This window comes from Ursus arctos, unplaced genomic scaffold (assembly GCF_023065955.2).
Source record: "Ursus arctos isolate Adak ecotype North America unplaced genomic scaffold, UrsArc2.0 scaffold_23, whole genome shotgun sequence".
In the NCBI taxonomy this organism is placed as follows: Eukaryota; Metazoa; Chordata; class Mammalia; order Carnivora; family Ursidae; genus Ursus; species Ursus arctos.
This window is the reverse complement of record NW_026622908.1, coordinates 40430449-40442484: the sequence shown is the minus strand read 5'-3', so window position 1 is coordinate 40442484 and position 12036 is coordinate 40430449. Positions and strand designations below refer to the sequence as shown.

The 12036-nt window shown below is 53.1% G+C and overlaps 1 protein-coding gene across 16 annotated transcripts in view; it reads right to left on the bottom strand.

Annotated features, from left to right (window-relative positions):
• The window catches only part of MARK2 (microtubule affinity regulating kinase 2), a 56730-nt gene that overhangs the window by 9330 nt on the left and 35364 nt on the right, over positions 1 to 12036 (bottom strand). For 11 of the 16 annotated variants that reach the window (XM_057317107.1, XM_057317105.1, XM_057317106.1 and 8 more), the window contains exons 2-11: positions 6950 to 7129; positions 6697 to 6750; positions 3859 to 3907; positions 3475 to 3540; positions 3311 to 3381; positions 3037 to 3093; positions 2114 to 2350; positions 1315 to 1434; positions 1110 to 1209; positions 920 to 1032 (exon numbers count right to left, since the gene is read on the bottom strand). In XM_057317107.1, the coding sequence (XP_057173090.1) occupies positions 920 to 1032; positions 1110 to 1209; positions 1315 to 1434; positions 2114 to 2350; positions 3037 to 3093; positions 3311 to 3381; positions 3475 to 3540; positions 3859 to 3907; positions 6697 to 6750; positions 6950 to 7129 (1047 nt within the window). The other 5 variants (XM_057317108.1, XM_048215970.2, XM_057317112.1 and 2 more) reach the window with 4 other exon arrangements.

Genomic DNA, 12036 nt, shown 5'->3' with positions numbered 1-12036 from the left:
GAGCCCAGCACTACCCGGGGCAGAGCAGGGAGGCCGGCAGTGCACGTGGGGACATGCAGATGGTGAGCAAGACCCCACTCCCACACAAACCCACGGACGCACACACAGACATGTTACCCAGATGGGGAGAAGAACAAACACGAGGCCTCCGATGAACAGACGGGAGGATGGACATGCACGCACACAGATACACAGAGCCAGACATAAGCGCCAGGCTCAAGCAGAAGCAACACAAAGACAACCTACGAGAGAGGCGCAGAGACCCCACACCCAAACACCCCGAGATGGACACTTCCAGACGCAGAGAGACACAAACACATGGAAACAGACGCAAAGACTTCTAGATCAACAAAGAACTGATCCTGGGGTGCCTGTCAGTCAGTTAAGCATCTGCCTTCAATCAGGTCATGATCCCGAGGTCCTGGGATCGAGCTGCATGTCGGGCTCCCTGCTCAGCAGGGAGTCTACTTCTCCCTCTGCCTCTGCTCCCCCAATCATGCTTGTTCTCTCTCGCTCTTAAATAAATAAATAAATAAATAAATAAATAAATAAATAAATAAATAAAATCAATCTTTAAAAGCAAAACCAAAAAAGACAAAGAACTGATCCAGCCCAACTGACCTAGACCCAGCCTAATCAACACAGACGGGGCCAGATCTACTCACCCACATGGAAACCCAGGCCCAGGTCTAGACAGACCCCAGTAGCTTTCCTGAATTATTCATTCAGCGACAGAGACCAGTGAAAGCAAAGGCCAGAGAGCCTTACCCACCAGTGCTGAGGCTTAAAATTCGTAAGCAGAGAGGACACCTACTCAGAGAGGAGCTTCTGCCCTCAACGGGTGCCAGAAGCAGGGTGCTAGTGGGGGTGCTAGTGACAGCAAAGCTGGCCGGCAGGGGACAGAGCAGGGGGCACACACCTCAGAGCTCTTGTAGCCCAGGAGCAGATAGGTGGCCATCACCTCGTTGTACCTCTGGCCCACCAGTGAGTCTTGGATCTCTTCCCGTGTGTAACCCATGGACACCATCAATTCTGCACAGGGGGAACATATAGTTAAGGTTGGTCCTGAGTCCTAGGGAGTTCAAGCTCACAGCTCAGCAGAGCCTCACCTGTCCGCCGGGGGTCCTTGTAGTCAGGGAGTGGCTCCACATAAGGCTTTAATTCATCATCTTCGTGACCCACATTCATCCATCGATCTTTCATGATTTGCTGAGGAGCAAAGGGAAGGGTATGGGCAGGGAGGAAGGAGACTCAGCGTGGAGGTGTCCCTGGGAACCCTGGACTTTCCAGTCAGCTGGGCTCCGGGCTGCTCACCTCTAAAGTGCCTCTCTTGCTGGGGTTGAGAATGAGAAATTTCTTAAGCAGGTTTTCACAGTCCGTGGACATGTAGAACGGAATGCGGTATTTTCCCCTCAGTACCCGCTCCCGTAGCTCCTGAGATAGGAGGCAAGTTTATTTTATTATTATTATTTTTAAGTAAGCTCTACGTCCAACATGGGTCCTGAACCCACAACTCGGAGATCAAGAGTCGCCTGCTCTACCGACTGAGCCAGCCAGGTAGCCTAGTAGGAGGGAAGATTAAATCACCCCAAGGCCAAGTGAAGAAACCTAACATCCAGGCTCCCGAGAGCTAAGGACTGACCAAGCAGACATACATGAAACATGGTAGGAGGCAGAGAGCCTGAGACAAGGCACCTCATTAGAGAGGCACTGAGGTCAAATACCCCGTGCCCATTGGCTTGACCAGGCCGAGGCCGGCCATTCCCAAGTACCTTGGAGGGGTGAACAGACATACAATCTATCCCATCCCTTGAGGAAAGAATGGAGGTCATTACACCGGGCACAGAAGAGCCCGTGTCTGCTACCTTTAGCAAGCCCTTCTCTGAAGCTCTGGCTTAGGGAAAATGTAGAGGTGGCAAGGGTGAGAGAGGTCAGGGGTAAGACCAGAGCCGAGAGTAGAAAGGAGAGGCAATAAAAACGATCTAAGCCTTGGCGTGGAGTGTGTGACTCTTGATCTTGAGGTTGTGAGTTTGAGCCTCATGTTCGGTGTAGAGATGACTTAAAAATAAAATCTTAAACAACAACAACCAACTAAGTCTGTGCTTCACTCCACCTTGAGGTTCTGTCCATCAAAAGGCAGGGATCCACTGACCAGTGTATACAGGATAACTCCCAGGCTCCACACATCCACCTCGGGTCCATCGTATTTTTTGCCCTGGAAGAGCTCTGGGGCAGCATACGGGGGACTGCCACAGAAGGTATCCAGCTTGTTCCCAAAGGTGAATTCGTTGCTGAAGCCAAAGTCTGCAATCTTGATGTTCATATCAGCATCCAAGAGCAAGTTTTCTGCCTGGGAGGTAAGATGGAGAATGTCAGGACCAAGCAGACCACAGTAAGCCACTGGACAGGAAGGAGCTGAGGGGGAGGGGAGCACAAACAGGAAGCCATCCTCAGTCTCAGGACTTTCCCCATCAACTCCAGGGCAGGCCTTCAGTCAGTGTGAAGAGGCTGGGCTGGAGGAGGGCAGCGCAGGCCCCCTCACACAGGCAGCCATGGGCGGACGGGGGTCTGGGGGCTCCGCCGTGTCAGGCTTGGGTTAATCGCAGTCACGTCTGCCAGGACTTGAGGGCCAGGAGCCTCCGAGGTAGTCCGCACTCTAACATCTCAGGGAAAGAGCTGAGGGAGTGCGCGCCCGCGACGCAGCTGTGTGGGTCAGTCAACGTTCTGCCCTCGGTCAGCGGCCAGGCTGCCTGAAGGGCCAGCAGAGCCTGCAGTGCCCCTGCCACGCCTGGCAGCCCTGAAAGGTGATGTGCCCAGCGACAAGAAGGTAGAGACCCTCTGTTCACTGGCTAGAATGAGATCTAAGTCCAGTCGTGAGGCCCCTGTCAGAAGCACCCCTAGAGGCTTCCTCATCAACTCCAAAAAATTAAAAGCTGGAGTTTCCTTAAACACTCAGGGCTTGATGGTTACTCATTGTGGACAGAGCGTGAACAACCTGGCTCCGACTCAGAGAAAGGGGACAAGAGTGTGCCTTACCTTTAAGTCTCTGTGCACAATAAACTTCTGGTGGCAGTACTGCACAGCAGACACTATCTGAAAGGAAGGAAGAAGGGTTAGCCCAGCGACACCTGAGGGTGGACCACGGGGCTGGCGGACCTGTGATCCCGTGACCTAGTTCTGTGTTGCCACAGCGACAGGCAAAGCCCAAAGGACCCTCCACAGGCCACTTAGAGAGAGGCAGCTCCTTCTTACATGCCAACCCCAAAAGGCAGAGGTCGGGCCCATACTCCGCAAAGGGAGCCACACCCACCTGGCGGAATTTGGCTCGAGCCTCTTTTTCTTTCATCCTGCCATGAGCCACCAGGTAGTCAAACACCTCTCCTGCAAGACACAGGGGCGGGGTCCAGGTCGGAGCTTACTGGTAAGGGCTGGGGGGGGGGGGGCGCGTGCAGGAAGAGGCGCTTCCACACCTACCTCCACTGGCATACTCCATGACAAGGTATAGAGTTTTCTCAGTCTCGATCACTTCGAATAACTTAACTACAAAAGAAAAGGCCAAGTCACAAGTCAGAGAAGTAGCAGGGGCCACACTCTGAGCCTCGACCTGAGCAGAGGCACCCTGGGATGAAAGCCCCCTCTCCTCCCCTCCCCGACGAGGGCAAGTTCCTCTCATGGCAGCCACATGACTCAGGACAGCCCAGTGTGCCAGAGGGAGAGCTGGATTTTGAGTTGGGCTTCCCCAGAGGCAACCTCAAGGACTCCAGACTCCAGAAAGCAGCACGCCTTGGGGAGGAGTACAGGCTGGGAAGTGGAGCCGTGCTCTGGGGGAAGAAAGAAGGAATGACATCTGGTTCTCACCTATGTTGGGATGATTCAAAACCTTCATTATTCTTACTTCACGGAATAGCTAGAAAAGAAAATACCAAGGGTCATGCTTACTTAACTTGCTCCCTTTAGGTACCCTCCAAACAGAACCACTGCTAGGATTCTTCTCCCAAAAGAGAAAACAGGCAGAGAAAAGAAATAGGGCAGCTGTCCAGGTCACCTGGGCCTGTCCCTGATGGCTGAGAAGTAGGTGAAGGGAATGAGAGCAGAAGCGTCAGCAGGAGGAAAGCTGGGTTCTAGCAACTTGTACCCTCAGGTTCAGCATCTATCTGGATAGACCAGCCACGTGCCCCCTGTTGCAGTCTCCCTAAATCCAACCCCCAAACAGCAGACGGGGTTGGCTGGGAGCCTCTAAAGGGAGGGAGTGAGAGCCCATGTACATGAATATTCAGAACCAGGGCTGCCGCTAAAGTTCACGGACAAAACCAACTCCAGCTTGGTCTGTGTGTGTGTGTGTGGGGGGTGCTGAAGGGGGCCCCCATCATCTGGTTTACAGAAGTCAGAGGGCTCTGCACTAGTGGGCAGGCCCTTCTCTCCTGGGCCTCTGGGGCGGTGACAGAAGCCGCTCCTATATATAGCTGATGCCAATTTTAATCAAACCCACCTCCACACACTCACGCTCTTTGTGAAACACAATCAGAGACTCCAAACCATGTATTTCCATAAAGAAAGATGACAGAAACGACCTCCATCCCCTCTGCGGGGGCCAGAACTGGAGGTGGGATACTGGTAACTTCTAGGCCTCACCATTTGCACAAAGAGCAGACCTAGTTGTTTATATTTGTTTTGGTTTTTCTGGGGGGGAGGAGAGGTATGGAGACCTAATTCAGGATAGAGTTTATGGAATCAAGTGAACACGGTTTTTCCCCTTAATGAGATCCGAGAGCTTTTGTGAGCTGGAAAGGAAAAGAAGAGACAGGCTTTCCAATCTTCGGGAATCTGATTCTGCACTTGGTTCCCTTTTCTTGTTAGAGCCCAGGTTTCTCTTGCCTTCTTCCCTGGTCCAGCAGTTGTCTTGGATGAAGAGGCAAAAAATCCTGCACACCACCTCAGGGGTGGTAAGCAACAGAGAAGTAACACTGAAATGTGGCCAGAGGCAGTGGCCAGGGTTCCAACCGGCGCCCTCCACCCCCCGCCCCCCGCTGGCCTGGGAGGGGCATTCTCCGGGGAGAACAGTGGAGTTTTCTGGGCTCAGCTGAGAACCCTGAGGGGGATAGATTCTTCACTATTGTCCTTTTTACGGATCACTGCTGGGATCAAATTTAAACAGAGTGATTTGGCCAGAATCAGATTGGCCTTGGTAACAGTGTATGTTAAAAGGCTTTTAAAACGGCTACATTTGTCTGGCATTGGTGCCTTCCAGCCGGCTGGTCAGGAAGAGGCAAGGAGAAAAAAAAAGGTGGGAAATAAGACAGGCTGGCTGACTGTGGCAATTACCATATGGCAGGCTGGACTGCACCAAAGACTAAATGGCCCACACCAAGCTGGCTTCCACCCTGTAGGGTCTGAGCCAACATGTCAAGAGTAGCCCTCTTTCCCTTCCTTCCGGAAAGCTCTAAGGAAACCCCTGGTGATGACAGTAGGGTTTCCTTTGAATCAAAGAACCCTGAGGGGTCCCAGGGCTAACAAAAAATAGGAAACACCTTGGTTTTGGCTGCCAGCGTGTTAAGGCACCTCGACCTCCACACTGGTAGTCGTGAGTGCCCCTCTCGATACCAGCCCCCAGCCCTAGTCCCAAACTTCCTAATCCCACTGTAGTTGACTATCAGCATGAGGTTATGCCCTCTCCTAACTCAAATAACACAATGTACTCATGGAAAGAAAATTCAGTCTACCGCATGAAAGAAAGAACTAGGTGAATCAAGGTCAGGAACTCTGAGCCAGGGTCCGGGGAGTAGGAGGGCACAAGGAAATGTGACTGACCTAAACAGGGGCAGCTTTTTGGGAACCAGACGGGAGATTTCCTGCTTCCCCTAACTGCCAGAGCCCAGGATGAGGGGAGAGGGCAGAGAGTTTCCAGTTCGATATCAAGCCATCACCGGCAAGCTGTCCCATTTTGCAATCGAAGCCTCCTTTTCATGTCCCCACCAGCTCTTCATAGTTTCCCAACCAGGGTGTATGTGTCCCCACCTGATCAGCTAGCTAAGACACACCTGTTTCCCACTGTAAGTCAAGGAGGGAAGGAAAAGTTCAACCTCACTTAGCGAACACTACATGCAAATGACTTTGTGACTTTCGGCCAAGAGGAGCCTAGAAGTGAGAAGGCAAATTACGAGTACCTGTCCTTAATCTGCACAAACTGTCAAGGGCTCGAAAACTGGAGTTGAGCTTCTAAAAACCCCAGTCTTCCATACTCACATCCCCTAAAATGTAGCTGGCACAAATCTGGTGGCAGGGTTCCCTGTCTCCTCTTATCCCTGTACATCTAAAGCCACTCTTCTGGATCACTGCAGATCTTGGAGTCACCAAACGCATGTTTCTAGTAATGGCTACCAACGTGTGTTTTTGCATAGGGCTGGCCATGGGCCAGAAGATAGCAAGGAAGCAGGTCAGATAGATAGGCCAAATGGTGGGGAAGGGCAGAAAGACTTCTAAAGAGCCAGTGCCTGTGGCCAGGAAGCCCACCTAGGAGGGGTCAACGTGGTGGATCTGATCAGAGCCCCGCAGACAGCAGAGCCATGGAGCAGCAGGGACAGTGAAATGACCAGAGATTTTTAAATTAAGGGTTCAAGAGGAGGCCCACACGGGGTCAGTAGATCATTGGCCCCTGAAGAGAGGTTTAGAAAGGAACAGAAGGTACTGTGTGCTTACTTTCTGGAGGCTGGAGGAGTTCAGTTGGGTCTTGTCAATGATCTTCACAGCTACCTGCAGAGGAGACAAAAAGCCCCCGATTCCCTCTTTGAGCAGGCTGAACCCAGGACTCAACTCTCCCTCCTCCTCTGTATTTCCGCCTCCTTTTGCCTCCTCCCTCTCAGCACTTCCATTCGACCTGATGGCATTTCCACCTGCCAACAAGAGGGTGGCTGTGGCAGTCGTCCCACCGCGCCCCGCCCCCGGAGCTCACCTCTTTCCCAGTCAGGATGTGCCGAGCCAGCTTCACCTTGGCGAAGTTACCCTTGCCGATGGTCTTAAGGAGTCGGTAGTTGCCGATGTGGGGCTGCTCGTCAGCAGAGGCGGCTGAGTTGCGGCCCCGCAGCATGTTGGACTTACTGCTGGGCTTGGGGTCGAGGTGTCCCAGGGTGGGCTGCAGGGTGGAGACATGCACACTTTTCCGGACGCCGCCCTCTCAGTTCCCCATACCCTTGCCCTTAGCTCTCCACAAAAAACCCGAGGCTGAGGGAGGGGGTGGGTAGGGGTGGGCTGCAGGGGGCTGGCAGGCAGGCTGAGGATTGGAAGGCAGAGGGGAGGAAATGAGAAAGGAGCCAGTCTTCACTCCAAGAGAGCAGAGCATACGGTCCAGTGCCAGCGTCCTCTGGGCGTGGGAGCTCAGGACCTGTGCTGTCCCACTGCTCCGCAATAACCCACCAGCCTCTCCGCCTCCTGTGGGCAGGCGCCTCCTGCTGGCCGCGCTGCTGCCTGTTCACGCTCCGGCAAGGAGGTGCGGCGAAGTCCCAGGAGCCCAACAATCGGAATTACTTCAAAGCACTCATCACCACCCAACGCTTCACCTTTACTTTTATTATCTATCACTTTACATTCATTTGTTGTCGATCCCGATGAGAATGGAAGCTCAGGAAGGCAGGCACACATCCCAGCACCTACACGATCTGAGTTATGGCAGGTGCTCAATGAAACTTGTGCAGCGAACAAACGGAGTGACAGGGTCTGAGCAAGGCGACTGGTTGCCCTCAGATATCCCATCGCTCGAATAAGGGTGTGACAAAGCAGAAATGACAGCAACGGCACTGAACAGCTACATGAACGGAACACGAAAACGGTATGACACAGACGAAAACACACGTTTACACAGAGACTTGTACGTTCCTCAGAGAGCTGCAGAGCTGCTGCGTGGGCCAGCGGTTCCGCTCCTCAGTGCACACCGAAGACGAATGCAACGGCCATCCACAGCGATGCGCATTCATAACATCCCACACTCACAATAGCCCCAGAGCGGAAACAACGCGAATTTCCATTAATTGATGAATGGAGAAACACAGTATGGAAAAGCCACATAGTGGAACCTTCGCTGGCAATGAAAAGCAGTGACACCTGCTACAACATGGAGGACTCTTGGAAACAGGTCACTAAGTGAACAAAGCTGGTCACAAAGGACCACATATTGTATGATTCCATTTATTTGAAATGTTCAGAATAGGCAAATCCACAGAGACAGACTAGCCTAGGGCTGAGGAGAGTGGGGACTTGGGGGTGACAACCAAGGGGTGTGGGGTTTCTTTCTGTGCTAATGAATGTTTTCTAATGCACTGCTGATTGTCTGTGAATTTACTCAAAGCCACTTAAGCATACACTTTAAACGGGTGAATTGTGTGGCATATGAATTACATTTGAATGAAAGTGTTAAGAGTCTGGTCCGAGTCTCGGTCGGGAGCCCTGATTTACCTCTCAAAGGTAAATGATGCCTCACGCCATCGCTCCCACATACTGAGACAAAGTGCTGCCAGAGCCTCATTCCGGAACCGTCCAGAACTACCTCAGAAATTTCAAGGACACAGTGTGGAGGAGAGCAGGATGACCAGATGAGTGTGAGTCCAAGTTCTTCCTTCCACCGCCCCTTCGGGCTGGGCTTTCATGAAGCCCTCCACAACCACAGGGAAAAGGACTTGCTATGCCACCCAAGGAACCGTCCAGGGTTCCCTGCAAGAAGCCGGCTTCCCTCACCAGATGCTTTCCAGGCAGAAAAACAAGAACACAAAGCAAATAGCCTGCTACTGATGTTTTCCCCCTTCTTCCTTGTATTAATGGAGGGCCTTTCTTTCTCCTTGCATAGTAGCTGCTGGCAGGTTTGGGGTAAGTGGTCTGACTCAGATCCCAAAACCTCATGGATTCAGGCGTTCGAGGAAAAAAAAAAAAAAAAAAGATCCCACGCATATGGTCGATTTTGAAGGGAGAGTTTCCTGACATCTCAGCAGAATCCCTTTTAACCTCTTTCGCCCTTAAGGGAATGTTCTCTCTCTCCTGCGAGTCCTTTCCGACCCTCCCATCTCCACCAAGTCCCCAGGGCCTTTGCTGTCTGCCCGCTGCACCCCACACAACTCTCTTGCCCTCTGTGCTTCACACACCTTGTTGCTCACTTAACTCTGGTTGGTCCTCAGTGTTTGCTAGACCAGATTTTCAAACACCTGCTTTTTACCCTTCCACAGCAATCCTAGGGTTCACACCCCTTGGAGAGAAGGGCATTCCTAGGCCCTAGTGGTACCTGCCTTCGGCTCAATCTACTGAAGAGTACCCTGAGCCCCCTCCATCAGGGTCCTGAAGGCTGGGCCTCCATGCCCTACCTCTTCTCAGCCCCATCCTCCCAGCAAGTGCTGCTAGACTGCCTACATCCTACCTGGCCTGCCTCAGGGGCCATGAACAGGGAAAACCTTTCCTCTGCCCCAGCTCTCATGAGACGAAGATGGGTGGCAAAAATGTCCTTGGAAACCTCCAATTCACCCCCTAAGTTTCTTGTCACTCCCCTCTTTTCTGAGGCTATGAGCCAAAGGCAGCAGGAGCTTGGCAGTCTCCAAGCCCTCAAAATTGGTAATAGGAATTTAGTGCTGACTTGAAGATTTGGGCCCCCTGCCCTTCTGAAGCCAAATCTGGGAATCCTACTGTCCTGCCCAACCTCTGCTCTGCCCCTCCCTCGTGGTGCTTCCGGCCCTCGGGGCTGGTCTGTGCGGCACCGCAGGACAGCATTGCCTGCCAGGCTCAGCGGCACACCGGACCTCAAGCACATCAATAACCACGGGCTCTGCCATCCACCTCCTTCCTTACAGGGGTAGATAGATGTGGTTAAGAGTGCAAATGCCAGAGACAAACTGCTAGCGTCCAAACCCTAAATCTGCCAATGACTCAACACATGCTAACTTTATTACCAACCATCCTTGAGAGGGAGATGAGATTACAAAGAGGGAAAGAAACCACCCAAAAGAGGACCAGCACAGAGTGATCCCACACATCTGTGTCAGGAGATGGTCTAGTGGGTGCCAAGAAGCTCTGTCCAGCAGAACTAGGTTCGAGTCCTGACTCCCCCACCTACTGGCATTAGTTTCCTCATCTGTTAAGTGAGGAATATTCCCTACTTCACATTAGGTGAGAGAACACACGTAAAATGCTTTATTCAGTGCTCAATGAGAAGAGCAACCACTATTGCTATTATTTTTAGTTCCCAAATACTACCGTCTGCAAAGTCAAAGATCTCTTTGTCAATAAGACTTCCACCTCTGAGCGGAGCCCTCCTAAGCCAGCAGTCGCTCAGCAGAAGCCAAGGCCACAAGAGATGCTCTGGCCCTCCCCACTGGAGAGGGTCCAGGCTGAGCTGTGGACCCGCTGGCCCACATTGCTAGTCTGCACCAGCACTTCTAGCCTCCATAGGAGGCAACCAGACAGGGCAGCTGTGAAGGGCTGGTCCCAAGCCGGGCATCCAGAACAGAAAGACAGAAGGTTCTGCTTGTCTAGGACCCAGAGCAGCAGAGAACGCTGGCCCGTGCTCTTTGATCCCCTGTTCCCAAATTCACCCACTCCCCTTTCAGGACTGAAATCACCCAGCTGTCAGGACTCAAAGACCAAAGACCGCAGCCCTCCTCTCCCTCCTTTTCACCTCTTCTCTGAGACATTTCCCATAGCAGGGATGTGGACCAAGGTGAGGAGAGCCCAGGGAAGTAAGCAGAGAAAGGGAGTGGAGAAAGGAAAAAGTCTCCAGTAGAAAATGTTTCTTGGACCATGGCCCCACACGAGGCGGCTGCCCTGAAGGCTGAAGCGGAGGTAGGGTGCGGAGACCATCTCTTCTGTGGTCCTGACTATGCCCACTCAGCCTGGATCCAGATCTTACCAGGTGGCGGGCTGAGGACTGGCTGCCCTTCTGGGCCGACGAAACAGGATCTGGCTAAAGCCACACTCTTCCCTCCACCTCTGTTCTCCCTGTTCACAGTAAGATAGGAACACCAGACATTCCCAAAGCCCTGGCCCACAGCATACTACAGTCAGACCCTAAAAATCTGAGGAAGTCTGTTGCAAGTTGCCAGCATGAGTCTCAGGCAGCCTTCAGGAAAAACAGGGGGTCTCCCTGTGAGACTTGGAACTGATGGCAGACCACACAGGTGACTTAGCAGGCCTGACTCAGAAGTGGGATGTGAACAGCTTTGGAGGCTGAACAGAGAGGTGGAATATAGGACCTGGGGAGAAAAGAAAGAGCCTTCTATCTAGCAAGCCCTTCAACCTGGGATCTCCAAACTCAGCCTTAGGCGTGTTGCCAGGTTCGCCCGGAAGACAGCCTCCACCCCAGAGGCCCAGCGCTGACTCAGGTAGGCAGGGCCCCTTCCCTAATGCTGGGGGCTCCTACCAACAGTTCCCCCCAGAAAAGCTCGTGCTGTGGGGCTCTGCATTCAGGCCCAGCCTCAAGTGTCCTGAGACTTCCCTAGGGCTGGGAGGGGTGATAAGCAGGTACTCCCCGGCCAGAGGCTAAGTAAGCCTGGGCACTGTGGGAAGAAAAGGGTCCCCTGGGCGCTGGCCCAGCGCACCCGCCCCAGATCCCAGTCTCCCTGGGCCTCCACCTGTCACCTGCCCCCTCCTCTCCCTCTGGGTGTGCCTGCTGACTCAACCTATGGAGACTCTTCTTCCGGTGTTTGCCCCCTCTTCCCTTCCCAGCCAGTGCCTCTTTCCATGAATTTTACTACCTGTGCTAGCTCCCGGCTCCATTTAGCAATTCTTTAAGGATCCTGCGTTTGGGGTGGGAGGGAGGAGAGAGGAAGGGGACAATCCTACAACAGAAAAGGGGAAAACATACCCGGCTGGAGAAAGGGACAAGGACTACCAGCAACTTCCATTCAGCAGAGCCCAGAGCAGAACCTGTCAGGCAGTGAGGGCAAAGTACAGAGGCCGGGAAGAGCCAGGCCCAGGGCGGGGGCTGCCGGCTCTGCCAGCCACCCTTACTCAGCCGAAGCAGGCGACACCTTCCACCACCTCCTCAGTGAAAAACAGTGAAGCAGCCAG